General features: G+C 35.9%; 1 protein-coding gene across 2 annotated transcripts in view; it reads right to left on the bottom strand.

Moving 5' to 3' along the window:
• LOC145255665 (uncharacterized) overlaps window positions 1-23,063 on the bottom strand; it is a 1,188,349-nt gene that overhangs the window by 199,662 nt on the left and 965,624 nt on the right. For both annotated transcript variants that reach the window (XM_080114222.1, XM_080114223.1), the window contains one exon: window positions 6,719-6,957. In XM_080114222.1, the coding sequence (XP_079970348.1) occupies window positions 6,719-6,957 (239 nt within the window). The remainder of the gene's footprint in view (window positions 1-6,718; window positions 6,958-23,063) is intronic.

The raw sequence follows: 23,063 nt of genomic DNA, 5'->3' as shown, positions 1-23,063 counted from the left end.
TGGAAAAGCAGGGAAACGGAAGAGAGTTCTACAGGCGTGCAGTTCTAAGCAAGAAGCTTTGTTCATGGAATCTATGTTTAGGTTTAGGCACAGATAAAGAGTGTGATAAGAGTGTGATAAATTATTGATAGTGGTTTTGACTAGACGAGTGTTATTATATTTAATGTAGATCTGTATTTCATGAACTCTTTCTCTGGGTCAACGGCCAACTAGCACCGTGTATATTTGTGTGTGTATATGTGTATTGAGGTGGAGAGGGCTCCCGTAAGGCGTGGTGAGGGCAACCTTTCTAAGAGAAGCAAATCTCTGATTTAAAAAACCATAAAGCGGAAGGCCATTACCCGCATTAAGCTGGTCTGCAGTTTAATTTGTTGCTGGCTATCTTGCTCTTGCTTGTTGCTGGATCTCAACATTTTGAACCGAGAGAGAAACTTAGCTGTCGTACAAAGCTAAGACTCTGTAACATCATATTTGTATAGATACTCCCTCAGGCATTTGGGCTCATGGATTTTAAATGTCTGAGGGAGTGGCACTCGTCTGACAAGACGTTGCAATCATCATATCTGCATTTATGGATTTATATTAAAATTTTTCCATTTTCTATATTATTTACCCTAGCAAGGCTTGGCAGTGTAGTGTAGCCTACTATTCAATTCATTTCAGAGTGAAAGAGGTATTTGTTAATACCTATCCGAAAAGATAGTTTCAAATAACATTTTCTAGATTATTTACTATAGTAAAACTCGGGAGTCCAGTCTACCCTACTATTTAATCTAAATCTGGAGAAAGGATAGTGTATTCATTTGCAGAGTGAAAGAGGTATTTGTAAATACCTATGCGAAAAGATAGTTGCAAATAACCAGATAATAAGTAGGATTTATTTTTTTCCGGACATTTTCTGTTTCTGGATTATTTACTCTAGTAAAAATCGGGAGACCAGTCTACCCTATTATTTAATCTACAGCCGGAAAAAGGACAGCTATATTCAATGGTTTAACCAAAGATTTAGATGCCAACAACCTTAAAATGAGAATTATTATTATCAAATATCCATAAATCTCCTTGTTAACCTAGCAAGGCTTGACAATCTAGTTTATTCTACTATGCAATTCATAGTAGAGATGTATAGTTTCCAACTGCATGCCGATAAAGTTAATTGATTTTATTTCTGGGTGTGTCATTCTAGCAAAACTTGTGACTCTAGTCTAACCCACTATTTAATTAACAACAGGAGGAAGGACTGGCCGATTTATGTTTTACCTCGGTTTTAGTTGCAATGAACCTGACAATAAGAATTAGTATTTTATCGTAACCTTGCCTGTCGATAGATTTCGTACTCAAGCATGGCTTTATCGTCTCGTCTTTACTATTCGTATTATTGAAAGAGAGGCAGTAGCCACGATAGAACTCGAACATCACCTGATGAGTACACTGGCTATGTCGGTAACTACGGCACCAGTCTCATATCCAAAGACATTTAAATAAAATACATTTTTGACGGGTATTATTCTATAAAAGTGTTTTAGATCCTCTTTTTAGGCATTTAGATAAGGCTTAACTAGGTTGTTTTTTTTTTATTGCCACGAAAACAAATATAATCATTCATTGTGTAAAATTTATCTTTTTGTTTTTATTTTTAGTTTTAGTTTCTTCTGAATACAATTCTAGACTGCTCTCGATCTCCGCACGCCTCAGCACCATCCAATCGCTCTGCGATGTCTTTATAGGCATACCAGATGCCGAAGACATCAATGATATGCCCCATTAGCAAGAAATGTACCGTTAGATGGGTCACGGGTGGTTGCCTAGGTGGTGTTGGAACTAAAGCTGAAGGGCGAGGGTGGACATGTTCGCGAAGTCATCTTTTGTTGGGTGTAAGAACACGTGTTTTGTGAAATGTTTCGCTTCTGAAATGTGTCTTTCGTAGTGCGGCCGATTGTGAGCGGTTTTAGCAGAACGGGAAAATGGCTGAAAAGTTGACAGACTTGTCAAATTGTTTATCTATATCTATAAAAATGAAATTGTATGCATGTGTGTGTGTTTGTTTGTACATTTCCCTACCAAACTACTCTTTCAATATTTGGCTTACCAGAAATTTGGCTGTGAAGGGGATCAAAGTTCAACAATTTGACTTTTGGAAATTCTACCAATCTCCTCCGCCAATTTTGGGTCTAAACACTTAAAATTTTATATGTAGGTTACTTGGACATGGGTCGACCTTTTTAATTTGATTTGAGCCCAAAACAATAAATGTTAAGGAGTCAAAATTGAGGTCAAAGTTAAAAAAAGTTTGACCCCCTGCGGTTTCTACCAAATTACTCAGACAATTTTTGGTCTAAACAATTGAAATTTTACATAAAGAGTATTCACACATAGGGCAAGTTATGAACAGTAAATAGGGCCCGAGCAAAGCCGGGCCGAACTGCTAGTTTATATATAAAAGTAACTTTGTCAGTGCGCGTGAGTTCGTTCCCTATAGACGTCAATTTTATTTTTTGAAATGTTACACAAATGTACCTGATGTGTCTGGGAGTAGTTCTGCCGTTTATTTCTATTTATATATAAAATACCCTTTGTTAGTGTGTGTGCGTTTGTATGCGAATTTACCCGAGTGCGTTTGTGCGTAAGTTCGTTCCCTATGGACTCACATTTTTTTTTTTTTGCAATGTCACACAAATCTACCTTCTGGGTCTGGGAGTATTCTTAGATAGTTTTCCTATCGGAATGCCTCTGATAAATAAATTGCTAATCTACGAAATCCGCTACAAGTAGAAGGGCCGTAAGATGTGTTCTTAGATGGAATGCCTTCGATAAGTATCGATTATCAATAACTAGAATAATTCGATGAAAGAAGGAACCAGCGATTTTGACTAAAGTTAACATCCTTATACAACCTAACATTACAATTGCATGCAGGAGAGATCAACGTATAAAACCAATAGTAGGTTATTTGATAAGACAGCTGCACGTTCGGAATTAATGTTTCTGTTTTGAGCACAATTGAACCATAATATCTGAATTTTGCCTTTTAAACGTTAATTTAGTTCTATAAAAATAATTTGATAAAATCAAGAGTAGGCTCTCTACAGTGCAATGTAGACTACAATGTATACTGTACTGGTAATACTTCTGTTGATTTCGACGTATGGACTCCACTACAACAACTAAGTTGTCCGGAAATCCACGCAGATGATGCGTTTATAGTTGTGAAGGCTTTGTGCAGAACCAAGTAAACTTTTTGATACAACTGCTGATCCCAGTCGGTGCAATGGCTTCCACAATACAGAGCAGACAGTAAACCTCAGGTTTTACATCAGAGTTTTTACAAGCACGTCTTTACGAAAACTAGTAGTACATCTCTTCCAGTGGATTAAACGTGTCTCTGGATACCAACTTAGAAATTTCTACGTCCTGACACAGTACACACTGCGCGTAGCATTCTCAAATGGTCACCCATGAAGTACTAATCAGGCTCATCATTGCTTAACTTCGATGACTTTGGCGAGAATCTGGATCAAGTCACTGATGAAAGACATGTAAATTTTCTTCCTAGGTAACGGCTGAGGAACCTCGAGCAACACATGTAATGTTGTGACCCTTTGGATGTGATCATAGCGTTGTATATGTGTTAACTGTGGCATGCAGGGTCAAGAGTCAAAACACTATTATTATCATTAATTGATTCGAGCGAAGACGGGTTGCTGGATCGATTATTATGATTAGAAAAATAAACAATTAGATTAGGAAAAAAGTGATTGACAGGAAATAATAATATCGCTACAAAGGAATGTGAAAATAGAAAATAGATGTAAACATGATTTTTGGTTTGCATAAACAAATAACTAGATTGAGGTTACATTAGCTGTGGTCTGAGACACGTAATGAGATGTAGATTTGGGGAGATTCTAGTCAGTCGTTAGCTGAACATTAGAGAGAATGGACCACTCGAAGGCGAGTTGGTCTTTCCATGACGCAGGAAGCGGCGTTTTCTCAGACAGCCAAGATGTGAAGACGTTGTAATCTCTGAATATGCCGGCCGTAATCATGAAAATAAATGTTCGTATATAATCTGGATATGTGTTATTTACAGCTGTTAAAAAGAACTGTTTGTTGACAACTTTTTCGATACGTCCACGTCAATCGTTTCCGTGTTAGAACTGTTGCATAAATGTTAAAATATACACACTAGACGATCAACTAAATGATACGACGTATATACATACACGCATTTACACGTACATTAATATACAGATAAAATATAAACCCCACTATTCAACATGTATATCGTTTTGGACATATTCATATACGCACACAATGTAACATACAGGCATCCAATCGATTTGATTGAAAAATGGGCGATTTCACCGATTTCGATGATAATAAAAGAATTTGAACTGTTGAACAGTCGTTGATCCTTACTCAATCCCTGGCAACGTCGGGTATCCATGCTAGTTTATTCATAACAAGTCTTCGAAAATAGTTACACTTTCGTATAGTTGTACGATGTTCGTCCCCTGCACAATCTTAAAATTCGTAGCGCGCCCGTATGCGAAGATCAAAGGCGAAGAGAGGCGTCGGTGACCTTATTCGAGTCGGCTGGGTTTATAACGAGGGGCACGGGCTACCGAGGAGGGTTCGATGCGGCCCAGGTGTTCAGATGTCAAATATATCTTTCTACGGTTTCAGCATTGGCGTCTGGAGGAGGCCTGGCTTGTGCGCTCAAAGCGATTCCTCACCCTGACAAACGAAGGTCTTGGCCCACATTTCTCTTCGCCTTCAAAAGATCTTTTTAAAATTATTCCGTTTCGGGTCATGCCTTATTGTAAGAGACCGTTAGCGAGGGGCCGTGTTTACCACCGATTTCTGGAGGAGGCCAGGCCGCTCCCTGAAGTTATTTTGAATTCTTTCCTGTCGTTTGCGTCCGTTGTCGAGATGGTTAAAACGCGTTCCATCTGTCAGTAAAGTCAAAGATAGCGTAACTACAAGATAACACAATTGCAACTTCCCTCCCGATTTTCGGGATTCTGTGATCATGCTCATATTCATTTATGTTCTTTTAAAGTTGATGAGTCCCTTTTTTCTGATGAGTTAAAGGCGGAATAAATTAAAAAAAAATGACATAATTATATGAATGATTCTGCGCTACGAAACAGGTGTTGTAATAAATAGAACATTGTAACATACTTAAAGAAATAAACGGTAAGATGGACAAAATCTTCAGATTTGGAATATAGACCTTAAAAAATTTCTCTCCCCCCTCTCTCTCTCTCTCTCTCTCTCTCTCTCTCTCTCTATATATATATATATATATATATATATATATATATATATATATATATATATATATATATTGAAGGAATTAGACCAACAGTCTAAAGAGCGGAGTTCATTTTAATGTATTAGCAAATGCATTAATACTATTAAAAGAAAACACTGCTCGTTGCACTGTAGATATATAATAAGCTCAATAGCTATAGATATCCTAGAGCTATTTTAATATTGAGTAAAATGATTCATAATTTATAATTAAAATTTGGTTTCAAAAGGAAAAACAAACTACATCAATAAATTGTAGGATCGACTACATTTAACAGCAGTCCAATGAATGGGCGGACTAAGATACTTACAGGCTCTAAAACGATAACTAAACATTTTAAAGGTTGTAAATTTGGAGAAAGAAGTCTGTTTGTATAGAGCCGCGCGTTGTATCTGGCGGTTCTATTTTGAAATGTTTGTTTCTCCAAATTTACAACATGGCAAGGAAGAAGAAAAGGAAACAAAAGAAACAAAACAGCACACTGAAGATGGAGTATACCTCTGAAATATGTTTGTGATAAATTTCAAACAAGTAAAATATTTGTTTATTTTTCTAATATTACGTTGTCATTTGGTTTCAAGCGCACTTGATGCGTATTTTATTTTATTCAAATTAAAACAACGTTTCTATTTAACTCGTATCCTTGACGTTGTTCTCGCGTTACCTACGCACAGTTCAAACATTTCAAAATACAACCGCCAGATACAACGCGCGACTCTATATAAACAGACTTCTTTCTCCAAATTTACAACATGGCAAGGAAGAAGAAAGGACGAAAAAAAACAAACAAACAAAACAACCACTGAAGATGGAGTATACCTCTGAAATATATTTATGACAAATTTCAAACAAGTAAAATATTTGTTTATTTTACTTATATTACGTTGTGATTTGGTTTCAAGCCGATACGTATTTTATTAAATAAACATATTTATTTGAAAATATTTGTAAAAAAAAAACCTCAATTGACATATTAATTTGAAAACACAAACAGTTTACAAATATTCGTACTTGAAAGCATGAATTAAAATATATTTGAGCGTATTTTACAATTGGGTAAGTCTGGATGCCCCCGCTTGTTTAAAATAATTGTGCTTAAATGAAACAGACAATTTTGAAACGTAATAATTCGACGGGGTCATCAATTTCCTATGGGGTGTTATAGTCGAGTAGGTTAATATGCGTTATCGCCGGGTAGCTTATTGCTAATCGTTTGAGACGCATGCATAAGGGAATCCCTTGAGAACTGACCAGGTATCTTTTGCTAATCAGAGATCTCCTCAGCGGGCTGACTTTTCAATTCTACTTTCGACCCTTGTGTCGCATTTCTCACTGTGAGAGAGAAATAAATATTTTTGAATATAAATACAAACAAGAAAATAAATGTTGAAGCGGACGCACCTTTGACGGATTTGTTTGGGGGCATGTCATCCCTTTGCCAGGGAGGGTCGCCATGACTGGAGAAGTCGCGCAGCTTAAGGTAGCTGATGGTCAGGCGAATGATGGAAGCCTTGTCCAATTGGCTAGTGATGGCCGCCGGAAGCGGAAGTAATTTGGCCAGTTCATAGAATTCATAGTTTTCCTTGCCGCGTCTGGAACGGGCAGCGTCTCTTGATTTTTCCTTGCGTAGCTCTAGAATACTGAAAAAGAAAATGAAAATAAATCGAAAATTAATCCAATAAATAATTCGAAAGCGTTCGCTTTATTTTATTTTTATTATTATTTTTTTTTTACTCACGTCCACCACAAGGCACATCGCTACTATTTGGGATCATGCCTAAGAAAGATAAACAGATGTTAGTTTACTTTACGTTTAAACTTCTGCATATCAGTACAACCAGGGAAGCAAGTAGCATGAACGGAATTTTAAAGTCTAACTGTTCAATGGACAAAATTATAAGAGTAGAAAGCTTTCTGGAATTTACAGACCTCAACAGAGAAGGGGTGAGATTTTGTTGCTAAACGGGTTTGTCGGGGATATATACGTCGAGGGAGCACAAGTAAAACAAGTTCATCAGAACACATTCCATTAAAGTATTTGTAGGACAGACATAGTGATGCAACATTGCGGCGATGAGACAGGGGTTGGAGCTTAGTTGACAGAGTGGAACGTATTAGATTGAAAACTCTTTTTTGGACCTTATCCAAGAGGGAGAGGCTAGTGGTAGATGCACCAGCCCAGATGTGGCAACAATATTCTATGCATGGGCGAATAAACTTAAAATGTTTATTATATTCAAATATTTCTAACTTATTCGTTTTAATATTCATTTCGTTGTTTAAAATCTGTATTTATTCTCTCTAATTTGGCAAATTGATATAATTTTATAAATAGTTATGATATAAATAATGTAGGAGGAGAAAGAGAAAGTCTGCCGATACTTTTATTTGAGATAAGTCTTGCCATAAACAAGTGAAAAGGTGAAGGAAGCCCTACCATAGGCTAGTGGAATAGCGAGAAAAGCCCAGTCATTGGCAAGTGAAACAGTATCTCGTTAGCGAGAATAACAAATCTGACTCCATATCATATTAGAACGCATAATTAGAGATTAAAATGTTTATTTAAAGTGTTCAATATATGCAATTAAAAATTTTTATCATTATCTACATAAGTGAATTTTCAGAAATCTTTTATCTTTTTCATTTGTATATGGATAAAGTTTAATTTGAATATTACTTTTGATAATACACCGCATAATTTATCGAAACGAATTGCCATTGTAGAGCTATTCAATTCCAGAAAGTTTGCAGGAGACATTGTGGAGACCTTAAATGTGTGGAAAGCACTAAGACGTTACAAACCAACGGGTGAAATCAAGATATTTGGTCTCTCTTGGAGAGTAAAGTCTCAGTTTCCAACTATACCAATTTAACGATTATGAAGAAGAAATTAAGAGCGGAATGGACCAAAATCCCAACAAAAAATCATTCGTGACTCGTATAAAGCATTCACCATGTCCTGGATATTACCTTAAACTATATTCAGTAGTGAGACCCCCAGCTTGCCGGCTTTGGGGAGTGTGGAGCCACCCTTTCATTGTCATTGCTCCCAGGTCCACTCTGACCCGGAATGGTAGTACCTGTAGGGTCCCAACTATGGGCTAAATAGAAACCGACTTGAAAACAACAAATATATTCTATTAAAAAAATTTTGTTCCAAATCTTTGGATTCGGCATTAAATAACCTGAAAAGGGTTGATATGCCGTAAGACGAAAACAACCAAAGCATTCACCAAGTGTTTTAAGCAGGTTATTTATGCACAGGGAGGTTACATTGAATAAAGTTTGGATATTTTGAATCTAGTAACACTATTATATGTATTTACGTTTGTGTGATCTGTATTGGACGGGGCAGGAGCTGCTAGAAAGGACTTATCCTGACTTGATAGAGTTCAAAACAGACTTCGTAGCCTCATAGGAGATGTCCTTTTTTTTCGCCTGCAACCTCTTTCTCACAGAAGAGATGTAACGAGATTGTCTTTACTTAATCGTTATTCTTATGGCAAGTGCTCGACTGAGTTTCAATCTATGGTTCCCCCTCGTCAAACTTTCATAAGAAACACTCGTCTAGCTGAAAACACTATCAATAATCCCCCCCTACTCTTTATCTGTGCCTAAACCGAAACGTAGATTCCATGAACAAAGCTTCTTTCTTAGAACTGCACGCCCGTGGAACTGTCTCCCGTTTTCCTGCTTTCCAGCTGACTACAATATGGTTGTCTTCAAGTCCAATGTAAACAAGTTCTTGATAAGCCGTTCCCCTTCAGTTAACAAATTTACTGAATTTCCACTGACAATTACTATATTGTCCAATTGACTACTGTACACTCTTTAACCCTTATCCTCGAGTGGCCACTGAGCCTTGATAAGTGGTGATGCCTATGTAAAAAAATATTGGAAAAACCTTTGTTACATTAATTAGAGAGTACCCTATATATATACTTTCAACTGGAATTAAAACAGTCGACTCAGGAGAAGTGTAAGGGGAGATAATTCAACCCTGGACACAATAATTTCACGTACAGGTACCGCACACTTATTATCCAGAGCCAGACAAGACTGTACAGAACCGCCAGAAACTTTTGTATGTAATAAGATCTGACCTTCGTAAATAAATACTTGCTAGGAAGATTTAATCAAAGACAAAACAACATTTTTAAGTATGTCGTTTGAATTGAAAGCGATTTGAATATTAGGTTACGGTTTAACATAATGGTCACATTGAATAAAGTTTGGATATTATAAGCCTAGTAATTTATATATGTACCTTTGGGTGATCTGTATTGTTTAATTTATTTAATAAGCATAGGGGAAAAACCTTTGTGTAACGTTAATTAGTTAATACCCTGTATTATCAATTTCGGTATTCATTTTGTGGTTAAAAATTTCTATTGTTTTCATTTCCGTTTATGTTTCTGCTATAATCGATCCACCGGAAGTAGTATAAACTCGCCATTTTAATATCTTAATAAACCATTTTTCCAATTAATATAACATTAAGAAATAATTTTTTTTATGAATACACATAATGTAAATATAATATTTATTATGATAAAGGAGAAAATGGAAGCTGATCACTCCTGTAACTGAGAGGTCCTGCCATTAGCTAGTGAAACACTATCCTATGAGCGAAAGTCATACTGAATCTATACGAAGATCTAAGCACTAAAACGTAAAACGCAAGCATTATGTATAATATAAGGTATTACTTTTACAATAAGCAAGATTTGTAGGGATAACAATAACATTTTTATGAAAATAAATGAAAAAAAAAAACACTTCGACGATAAAGATATTGGTCGTTAATAACATTTCTATCAGGAATGTCTCGAAAAACACACGGACATATTTTATGCGCCCAGGGGAATAAAGCAACAAAAATACCAGTCATAGCAGATTGTCAATGCCCCCCCCCCAAAAAAAAACAATAGCGCGGGTTCGATATTCTTGTTGGAAAGTGTCTGGTTGAAAAAAGTGGGAATTTAAGAAATATAAACCTTGCATCTTTTGATTTTATACATGTGTCCCTTCTTATATCTTAGATTCTATCTATTTCTCTCTCTCTCTCTCTCTCTCTCTCTCTCTCTCTCTCTTTTGCAACCTATATCTCACAGAAGAGATGTTGCGAGTTTGTCTCTGATGTATCGTTATTTTCATGGAAAGTGTTCGACTGAGCTTCAATGTATGGTCTCCCTCGCCAAACTTTCACAAGAAACACTCGTCTAGCTGTACACACTATCAATAATTCCCCCCACTCTTTATCTGTGCCTAAACCGAAACGTAGATTCAATTAACAAAGCTTCTTTCTTAGAACTGCACGCCTGTTGAATTGTCTTCCGTTTACCTGCTTTCCGGCTGACTACAATATGGTTGTGTTCAAGTCTAACGTAAATAAGTTCTTGATGAGCCGTTCTATATAAGTTATCAAATTTACCAAATTTTCATTACTAATGATTACTATGTTGTCCAATTTCTACTGTACACTCTTTAACCCTTATCCTTAAGTGGCCTCTTGGCCTTGATAAGTGGTGATGCCTATATATATATATATATATATATATATATATATATATATATATATATATATATATACTAGCAAAAGTACCCGTCATTGACTGGGTTCAAAAACACCCTACAGAAAATGGACTCTGATTTATGAAAGTATGATAGGTTATGAAAAGGAAGGATTGTAAAGAGATAGCTTAAAATTTGGGGGTGTCAAAATCAAAGCAAAATATGATGAAAGTAAAAATAAAATAGATAAACCCCATAATGTATTATACCATACCTGGTCACACTGAAACACTTATCACAAGATTCTGTGGATCTATATTAAAAAACCTTGTTAACCTTTGTGACATATTTCCATTCTATGGAGGTCAGGCGCGAACGAACACCCCATAATTTTATCATATCATATTTCTTCGAACTGAAATATAATTATCAAATATACTTACGCAAAGAGATATTTATTAAAGTTTGTGCCTAGTTCCATTCTATGAAGGCCAGGCGCGAACGCAGACCCCAAATTTTATTATACCATCCCTATTTAATTTGAAACATACAAAGTATTATTATGTACATCTATATCAAAAACCATTGTAAACGTCTTTTTTTTTAATTTTTAAATTTTTTATTTCCATACTTTGTGGACCAAGCGCGAACGCAGACCCCACAATTTTAATAAATAACCGTTCTGCCAGATCAAACATATCCATTCCTGTGTCTCGATACATCTTCTATCATTATATGTTATCAGTTTTCTATAATAGTCAACCATATAGGAGCCTATTCGTGACCACACACACACACACACACACACACACACACACACACACACACACACACACACAGACTTTCAGCTTTATAAAAAAGATATATATATATATATATATATATAGTCTTTGAAGTTTTTAACCTTTAAAACTATACAAAAAGTATTCTTTATCATTCGTAAGAAAACAATCTAGTCAGTATATATATATATATATATATATATATATATATATATATATATATATATATATATATATAATAAATAATGGGCCGATTTTTATGAAATTTCACAGGATGAAATTTTATGTATCTGGCAAAGTTCTTATATACGTTTTTGATCTGAATGTCTTCAATAAGTATCGATAATCGATCATCGAAATAATCCGATGGAAAACGTAACGTAAACAAAAAAATAAAGAAATTAAATATTTACAAATTTTATAAGAATCACAATCAGGAAATTAGAATAGAATGGTAATTTTACCGAAATCGAGGAAATGTTTGAATGGTTCTAGCCCACTAATAACCCATACACACACACACACACACACACACACACACACACACACACACACACACACACACATATATATATATATATATGCGTTTTTATGTGTGTGTGTATGTATATACATGTTTATATATATTCATATACAAATATATATGTTTTTTTATTCATATATATATATATATAAATATATATATAATCTATATAATTATTAAATTCAAATGACCTAGTAACGAGTGATGTAACCCACTTTCCGGTTTACGACATCCGGCTGCGCATGCGCGCATAAACATTAACCCATAACAACGTAAACAAATAAACTCAAATCGCTTCTTTTGCAGATTTTTAACTGCGCACTGAAATATAAACGTTATTTCGAAATTATTATTTAACATGGGAAGAGTAGCGGTGTTTTGCAACTATTCTTTATTACAACTTTACTGTCGCTATTTTCTTACAACTACACAACTTTGACCCGTTGACAAACATAAGAACAATTGTAGTAAAACCAAGACTACTACTACTACTACTACTACTACTACTATGACTCTCTATCCGTCCTTTCTTCCTTCTTTTTTATTTTTTGTTTACATTTCTAGATGCCTTGGCCTTTTGGTCAAGATCAAAAGTGTAGTATCTGTTCTTCAGATGCTGCACTTCATTTTCTTGTTCTCTTTTGGTGGAGGAGAAATCCTTCACGACTGAGACAATTTTTATTTTTGTACCTTTTCTCCACGTTAAAAAACGACCCTGGTGTCTAACTCTGTCCTGTGGGGAGGCATAGTAAATAGGTACATTTCTAGATACAAAATATTTGTGTGAGAACGGTTAATTTGGTGACGCATTTACTAATCTGTTTCAATATTAGTTTTATTTTATTTTATTTATTTAGGTTTTATTTTTTTGCTTCAGGTTTTATTAATTATTTTTTTTTAGATTTTAAGTTTCTATAATTTGGTTGAAGGATTCCAATATGGGTTTTTCATTCTTATATTTCTCATCGGTAGGTTCATGTGCGTTTTTACTGCTAAATGACTTTCGTCGGCGTTCGATTTGTAGTAAAATCATGTTTAATTTTCGATTTTTGAGTAACTTTACACGAAAATAGGGAGGATTTTTTTTTCATGTTTGAATGATCTGTCCGTGATTTTTCATTTTAATATACTTCCATAGACATGTTTTTGTTATGTCAAAAAAAACCTATTTTCTTTACGTCACAAGTGTCACGCTCATACATTAATACCATAGCTAATATAACATACTGACCCAACGGGTCACGGGTATTCTAGTATATATATATATATATATATATATATATATATATATATATATATACATATATATATTCATTTAAAAATCTTGGAAACCGTTCACGTTTGGTCGAGAAGGTTTCTCTCTGTAAGCAGGGGGAATGTCTTTTAGGTTTGAGCGTGATTAACCTCTAGGATTTTCGATAAAATATCATAATAACGTTGCCTTATTATAATTGCTAATAAAGATTCATATATATTATAAGAAAATATATTTCTACAGAAATATATATATATATATATATATATATATATATATATATATATATATATAAACAAACGTTGTTAAAGACAAAAGAGAGCTTCCGTTTGATTAAAATTTTTAAAAAGAAATTAAAATTTTTCTGGTGATCCTTTTTGTGTGTCAATCGAAATAACTGATATAAGTCCCGTGTGTAATTCGAAGTTGGCCGCGATGTTGCTTTTCGTCTTTCGAGAAAGACATCTTCAGGGGGGGCCGAGTGAATATTGTTGCGAATAGGACTGCTAAGATTTTAATTATTGTAGCAGCAGGGAATGCGTGCCAGCTGTAGTGCCTAGCGTGGGAGAAAGGGGGTACACAGTTCGGGGTAGGGTGTGAGGCTGTTACGACAGGCATTTTAGTGTGTTTTGGCTGGATTGGAATGTGATTTGTTTAAGGGCAGGCTTTTTTGTTTTAATGTATATAGCTTCAAGTATTTTTAATTTATTGACTTACGTTTCGTAGTGTATTATTTTAGTGTTGCTGACAAGGATTTCTCTAACTTCGGAGGAGGGGCAGTTATGTTTTTTATTTTTTGTAAATGTTCTAATATTGAACTTGATTATGTATTATGCATAGTAAAGCGACGTGACAGAGTAGTCCTTGTTATAACTGACGTAACCAACGTAACTGCTAGTTTTATTGTTATTATAAGAGCTGCACTCTCCCACAGAGAAAGAGAGAGAGAAAGAGAGAGAGAGAGAATATAAAGATAGAGAAATCTGAGGGATATATAAATTTTATGTAAAATATTGGAACTTAAAAAAAGATGTAGATTAACAAACATACAAAGAAAAAGCGATTGATGCAGCAATAAGACGAAAAGGCAAAAAAAAAAAAAAGAAGAAATAGAAGGAGGGAAGGGAAGTCGGAAATGAAAACAACCGCTTATGATCTTGTCAATTGACTGTACGTTGGACCCTGTCCACAATGGCGCTTGTCGTTCGAAACCGCCGCCATCTTAGACGACGTCTTCAATTCTCGCCACCGTTGAAGCTTTGGTCTTCTTAACAATAACAACAACAACAACAACAACAACAACAATAGCAATAACAACGGCAGTTTAAATGACAACAATAGCAACAACATCGACGTACGTATACGATGTTCCCATTTATCAAGCTTGATGGGTATGGCGAATCCTTTAACCAATTGCGCGGCACTTCGGCTTAGGCCGGCCTAAATTTATTCATAGGTGTTGGACGATGTAAATTATCATGAAACCCCAAAATTGGGTCTTTGGCGTTAATTCATCACCTGATTCGCAACTCTACACCCTCCACACACCGACCTTCGCATACAGTTGTCTGTTTCCTCGTGTACGTTTCGGGTTGGGGGAGTTATAAGGGTCATGGAGGGGTTGGAGAGAGAGCTTAATCGCGGGAATCTCTGGAGGAGACGGGGGTTGTTGGCGTCCCGCGCGCAAATGAACAAGATTTGCAATGATTGACTGTGTTACTTCGGAAACAAATCATTTGCTATCTTCTTTTCCCCCGCGGATGATTCTCCTCAACTTACTCCTACCCCCCCCCTCTAACACCGGATCAAAACTGGAAGAAAACAGTGCACCCATGATAAAAAAAGAAATCCGGATTAAACAACAACTAAAATAACAATAAAGTGACTTGCGAGGCTTCAAATTTAATCTACACGTTTATCGATGATAATGATATTTCAAATGTGATACTAAACAACCGCTCAACCTTTTGATCAACCTTAAGAGACAATGAATGACTCCTGTACAGGTGCCTGGGCGGCGGAGTCTATTTTGAAACAAAGGTTGCGCAATCCACAAGGACATCATCATCATAGCACCTTTACATACAGCACCTGGTGTATTTTTCTCTCTCACAGTGATAAATGTGACACAAGGGTCAGAAAGGGGGACTGAAAAGTCAGCACCCGGCCTCTGACCTAAAAATAATGCATAGAAAGTCCCACCAGCATTCGCCGTTAGAGGTGCCTCAGGCGATTAGCAATAAACTGTCCCCTTCTCAAAGATAGAAGAGGAAGCTTAAAAGGGCGGATCTCGCAGAACTGCACAGGATTAGCAGTACACCGCATTAAATAGGGAAAAAGACATTACATGAATGGTTTCGACTCTGTTGGTTTTTGGACGGACTGTGCCAGTGCGTGGCAATCCCAAATGTCACCCATTTAGTATTGGCCAAACGCAGTGTTGTTTTACTTTGTAGAATGACGGGAACCGTTTGCTATGTTTTCACTCATCATTATGTACACTTGTTGTGTCGGACGTAGATTCTTGCTTGTCTGTACACACAAAACCACTCAGACGCCGATGTTTATAAAAATATATTACAAAGAAAAGAACAGTCACCGGAAGTATCAGAGCGACGAATAACTTGTTTATGTTTGGCAGAGAAAGAGAAAGACGGATTGAAAGACGGATAACCTGTTACAACCAGTAACATTGTCCGCGCTGCACTGGCCTCTCATTGTAGACAGCGACCTAGCCACGTCTTTTCTGCTTGCTGTGTCGCCAATTAAGAAACAAAGCAATGTGCGTAAAAAAAAAAATTAAAAAAATTAAATACGTCTAAAAGAAATGGTGGAAGGGTGCAAGGAAAGTTTTAAACGACAGAAACAAATGGCGTGGAAACTTTTCGTGACTTTCAGATAGATTAGTCAGCGAAACAAAGCCAGGTAAGATAGAAGGTCTTGGATGCATAGAAAAACATTTGGTGATGATGATGATGATGATAATGGCGGTGGTAGTGATGATGATGATGATGATGAGGAGGAGGAGGGGGGATAAGATAGAGGATAATAGTAGTGATGATGATGAGGATGATGGTTGTGGTGGTGATGATGAGGATGATTATAAGGAGGATGATAGCAAAGATGGTGGTTGTCATTACGATGATTATGATAATGATGATGATGAAGATGATGATGATAAGAATGAGGAGGAGGAGATGATGATGATGATAAGAATGAGGAGGAGATGATGATGATGATGATGATGATAAGAATGAGGAGGAGATGATGATGATGATGATGATGATGATAAGAATGAGGAGGAGGAGATGATGATGATGATGATGATAAGAATGAGAAGGAGATGATGATGATGATGATGATAAGAATGAGGAGGAGATGATGATGATGATGATGAGGAGGAGGAGGAGGAGAGGGGATAAGATAGAGGATAATAGTAGTGATGACGATGAGGATGATGGTTGTGGTGGTGATGATGAGGATGATTATAAGGAGGATGATAGCGAAGATGGTGGTTGTCATTACGATGATTATGATAATGATGATGATGAAGATGATGATTATAAGAATGAGGAGGAGGAGATGATGATGATGATGATAAGAATGAGGAGGAGATGATGATGATGATGATGATGATGATGATGATGATGATGATGATAAGAATGAGGAGGAGGAGATGATGATGATGATGATGATGATAAGAATGAGGAGGAGATGATGATGATGATGATGATGATGATGATGATGATGATGATAAGAATGAAGAGGAGATGATGATGATGATGATAAGAATGAGGAGGAGATGATGATGATGATGATGATGATGATGGTGATGATGATAAGAATGAGGAGGAGATGATGATGATGATGATGATGATAAGAATGAGGAGGAGGAGATGATGATGATGATGATGATGATGATGATGATGATGATGAGAATGAGGAGGAGGAGATGATGATGATGATGATGATGATGATGATGATGATGATAATGAGGAGGAGGAGATGATGATGATGATGATGATGATGATGATGATGATGATGATGATGATGATAATAAGAATGAGGAGGAGGAGGAGATGATGATGATGATGATGATGATGATGATGATGAGAATGAGGAGGAGGAGATGATGATGATGATGATGATGATGATGATGATGATGATGATGATGATGATAAGAATGAGGAGGAGATGATGATGATGATGATGATGATGATGATGATGATGATGATGGCAGTGTTGGTGACGATGGTGGTTATAATGATGATGATGCTGATGATGACAACTTCCGTCCGGGGTCACCTATGATCCTTAAGAATGCCACAGAAATGTTTTAATTGCCGCTTGGAAAATGTTGGAATCCTTCTACCGTTCCAAGAAGATATCTCACTACTGATGCAATTCTCTATCTCTATAAAAGCCAAGTACGTCCAAAAATGGAGTACTGCTGCCACATCATGGCTGGAGCTTCGAAAAACAACCTATCCTGCCTTGACAAAGTACAAAATAGACTTCGTGGCTTAGTGGGGGATGCTCTCTTCTCTTCCCTGCAACCTCTCTACTACAAAAGAGACGTTGCAAGCCTGTCTTTGTTTTATCGTTATTTCCATGGCAAGTGCTCGTCCGAGCTCCAATCTCTGCCCCCCTCGCCAATCCTTCACGATAAACACTCGTCTAGCTGAAACCACTGTCAGTAATTTCCCCCACTTTTTATCTGTGCCTAAATCAAAACGTAGATTCCATGAACAAAGCTTCTTTCTTAGAAGTGCACGCCTATGGAATTCTCTTCCGTTTGCCTGTCTCCCACCTGGCTACAACTTGGATGTCTTCAAGTCCAACATAAACAAATTCCTGATTAATCACCCCTTAAGTAAGCCACTTTATCAACTCTCCAATACCAACTATTACTACGATATTATCCCATTGATTATTGTACACAAAATAACCCTTATCCCCGAGTGGTTTCAGGGCCTTGATAAGTGGTGATCCCCATGTAAAAAAAAAAGTGAGTGAACGCAGCAGATAAAGGAAACAGACCGATAAATCCACTGACGGGCAGACAGAGTCTCATGTAGATTAACATAGGCGCATGACAAAAATAAATGTATTTTAGAACTTATCTGACCGATACAAATGGTGGTTCAAATTTTAGCGTCAAAGACTGACCAATGGCTAAAACGTTTTGTGCCTGAACAGATCGAAAAGATGTGTGCGTGCAACGTAGCGTTCATCCATAAAAATACTATTTCAAACCTCTGTGGCATTTGTTTTCTGTCTCTTTAGAATGGAGATTTGGTGTATAACTGAAGTCAATACTAATAAATCATATTTGCTATAAAGTTCACAATTATTCTATTACATATCTATAGATAGATAGATAAATATATAGATAGATGGATGGATAGGTAGGTAGATATCTATCTATCTATCTATCTATCTATCTATCTATCCATCTATCTATCTATCTATTTACGATGACCAGGATCTCTCTCTCTCTCTCTCTCTCTCTCTCTCTCTCTCTCTATATATATATATATATATATATATATATATATATATATATATATATATATATATTGTCTGTAGGTATTTAATTATTATAGAAAAAAATAATTATGACAGCCCCTTTAAGAAATTCGTTTCTTATCGTTGAGCACTTTCAGTTGAATTAAAAGTCGGTCAATTTAGCTCTTATGCGTAGATCATCGTATAACGATTAGATCACTGTCTGTCTGGCGTAAATGAACACCTAAAATTAAGATGTTTAAAATTCAACGTTATTTCAAGCGGATAATGGTAGCCGAATGGAGTAGGTCTCTGCTAATCGAGCCAGAGACGTCTCGTGATACGGGGTTCGAATCGTTCGACTGGTAGTAATCGTGACACCCTGCACTGAAGATTCCCGAAAGGATGAAACACTAGTGTCTGTAGGTATTTAATTATTATAGAAAAAAATAATTATATATATATATATATATATATATATATATATATATATATACATATATATATATATACATATAATATATATATATATATACGCGAGGTGTCTTCAATGTTTCCAGACTTCTAAGGTCAATTTTTTTCCTTCTTTTTATTAATAGTACACACATGAAACTATAGTTCACCTCTGAGTAATCTCCTCCGGTTGCAATGCACTTGTAGTACCGTTTCCATAACGTCTGGAAGACCCCATAGAAGTCCTCTTTTGTGAGCTTGGCAATGACCCTCATCATAGCCTCTTTCATCTCCTTAATTGTCTTATAACGATAGCCTCCAAGGTTTTCCTTGAGCTTAGGGAATAACCAAAAGTCACAGGAAGCAAAGTCCGGACTATAGGAAGGGTAAGGAACTGTCTTAATGCCTACATTGGTTAAATAATCCGTGTCAAGTATGGAGTTATGGGTTGGTGCATTCATGCATCTTCAGTTTCTCACGAATAATTGTGTGTACAGTTCCCACACTGACATCAAACTGTGCACTTATTGTTTCACGACGATCATTATCCAAGAAATTCTTTATTTGACCAATCAACTGTGGCGGTCTGACTTCTCTTACTTCTCCCATATACTCCCTGCTTTCATTGAATCTCTTATGCCACTCCAAAACTGATGCTCGATTCATGCAAGATGGTTTAAAAGCAGTCTGAAGCATTCCATTGGTTTCCGTGGCATTTTTTGTCCAAGTTTAAAACAGAATTTTATTGCATAACATTCTTCTAAAGTGCCCTCACGCCTAGATAGTGCTTTTGAAATTCGCCAGCTGCAACAATTACGCGTTAGTATGGTGTATTCCAATTCCTGCTGCAGCTGTTCATTTGAATCTGAAATCATAAAAATTGGTCAGCCATCTTATAATATGCACAACAATAATAGACTGAATTTTGAAGTGTCTATGGCAATTTTAAATGCTTGTACAAAAAAGTCTGGAATCCTATTTAAAGCACCTCGTACATATATAAATCCGTCTATCCCTCTATCTATCGAAATTTTCCATATATCTGTCTCTCTATTATCTATCCGCCCATCTGCCTGTCTTTTCTAAAACATTCACTAAATGATATGTGTTATATTTGTCGCTTATAACATTAACAACTCTACTATTCCATATTTATCTATCATTTGTGATCTATTTTTATATTTTATCTATCTATCTATCTATCTATCTATCTATCTATCTATCTCTAACCATTTATCACTTGTTATCTCTCTCTCTCTCTCTCTCTCTCTCTCTCTCTCTCTCTCTCTCTCTCTCTCTCTCCTAACATCAACAAAATCATATTTGTCGCTCATAACCTTAACAAGTATTTTTTTATGGATCGGTCAGAAAAATGCTATATTATCTCCAAACTTATTTATCCAAAACCAACATGGCGGATTTGCAAAACAAAATAAGAGATAAACATATAAGCAGCCAATAACAAAATCACTTATACAAACGATTTCTTCTATATAGTTTTTATTTGCTTGTGCAAAAGAGTGAAATTTTTTTTAGATGAGTGTCGCCTGTCTACAAATAACGTGGTGCTACGTTATTATCTGGTAACTGAAATGGGAAAATGATGGAGGGAGGATGAGATTGAGCGTGTGTATACAATAGAAAGAGGCAGAAAGAGATGGCAATGAAAAAAAGAGAGAGAGAAATAAGAAACCAGGTATTATAGCCTTAAAATACTTGCCTATCCACGAGGGCGGTGTTAGATACAGGGTCAGTTTTTAAAATATGGAAATTCTAGACCCACCTCCAAATGGATGGAGACAAAAATAAAAATCGCCTCGGTCTAGGATGATTTCTCTTTCATTGGCTGAGGGCAGAAAATTTGAAGTATACTATCAGAACAGATGCTTTTTTTTTTACAAAAGAGCTCCCACTTATGAAGGTCCGGAGGCCACTCGAGGATAAGAGTTAAAGAATGAACAGAATGATCTCCTGTTCAAGCCTGGGCGTACCTCACCATTTTATTTTAATTTTGTCTTATTAATCAGTTCAATTTACACTAAAAGAAAAGGTATCATTTAAAATCACTGCAAATCATTTCTTCATCGCATATTTTAAAACTAAACATTAACCAAAAGTGACTTTTACAGGGCATTCATCGTGAAGTCCAAATATCAGCTGACGTGATATTGTAAACAAACACAGATGTAAACGTAATTGATGAACGATATTATCATTATTATTTTTTATTGATCTATTTTTTTTTTTTTTTTTTTTTGCGAATCAGTGCACCGGGTAAATTATTCCTCGTAATACATAATAAATAAAGGATTCATTTTATAATAAAACACACATAATCTGCATAAATTAAACTATCATGTTTAAGCTTATTGTACAACCGGGCAACGCCGGGCGTCCAGCATCACACACACATTCACACGTCTCTCTCTCTCTCTCTCTCTCTCTCTCTCTATATATATATATATATATATATATGAGCAAACAGTTTATAAAATATGTTAAAAAACACTTTGAAATGAGTTAAAAACATATTTAATCTGAAAAGGAAACACTAGATAAATGGATAGTCCTTAATCCGCGGAGTTTCGAAGAAATACTCTCCTTCTCATCAGAGGGTAGGAATTAGCAAAATGCGGGATTGGATTTTGCATGCAGAAGTATTTGATGAAACAACAAGTAAGTCAAAGATCTTACTTGAAAACAAAATAAGTTAAGCAGAGGGAATATGGTAAAGAAAAAGGTGATTACACATGAATGGATAGTCTGGTGGAAGATAAAAAATCCAGTGACGGTAAACTCCAAATGTAAAGGCAGAAATCCATGGAATAATTCACTATATATATATATATATATATATATATATATATATATATATATATATATATATATATATATATATTGTGTCAGGTCATGTCATATGCTACTGGTACCATGTAATCCAGTACTACCTGCCTCATGGTCGGGTCACCGGCGACTAAACTGATGAGGGTGGCTAGTCTTCCTGAAGGATTAAAAACAAGACCTTCCAAATGGCGAATGAACCCTTTTTCGGGGTCAACGGCCAACTAGCACCGTGTGTGTTTGTGTGTATGTATGTGTGCATTGGGGTGGAGACGGCTCCTGTAAGCCGTGGTGAAGGCAACCTTTCTAGGAGAAGCAAATCTCTGATTTAAAAAACCATAAAGAGTGAGACTAGTACCCGCATTAAGCTGGTCTGCAGTTTGACTTGTTGTTGGCTATCTTGCTCTTGCTTGTTGCTGGATCTGAACATTTTGAACCGAGAGAGAGACTTAGCTCTCGTACAAAGCTAAGACTCTGTAACATCATCTGTGTATAGATACTCCCTCAGGGATTTGTCTATAAAAATGGTCCTGTGGCGATGGAAGTAATTTTTGGGCTCATGGACTAAAGTCCATGAGCCCAAAAATTACTTCCATCTGTCTGTCAAAGTGTCTGAGGGAGTTGCACTCGTCTGACTAAGACGTTGCAATCATCATATATATATATATATATATATATATATATATATATATATATATATATAAGTGTTGAGACAATTAATCGGCATCGAAAAGATCGGAACATTTTGTGCCTACTTCCCGATGCCAAAAACGATTCTTTTAATTTTCTTTTTCATTTGATTTTTTAAAAAGCAAAATCTTTCATTGCGGGGATTAGTGATGATATGATAAATATTTATTGATTTTAAAC

Source organism: Euprymna scolopes, chromosome 31 (genome assembly GCF_053919585.1).
Source record: "Euprymna scolopes isolate OS-2025 chromosome 31, ASM5391958v1, whole genome shotgun sequence".
NCBI classification, from domain to species: domain Eukaryota; kingdom Metazoa; phylum Mollusca; class Cephalopoda; order Sepiida; family Sepiolidae; genus Euprymna; species Euprymna scolopes.
The sequence above is the reverse complement of the archived record's forward strand: the minus strand, read 5'-3'. Positions and strand labels throughout refer to the sequence as shown.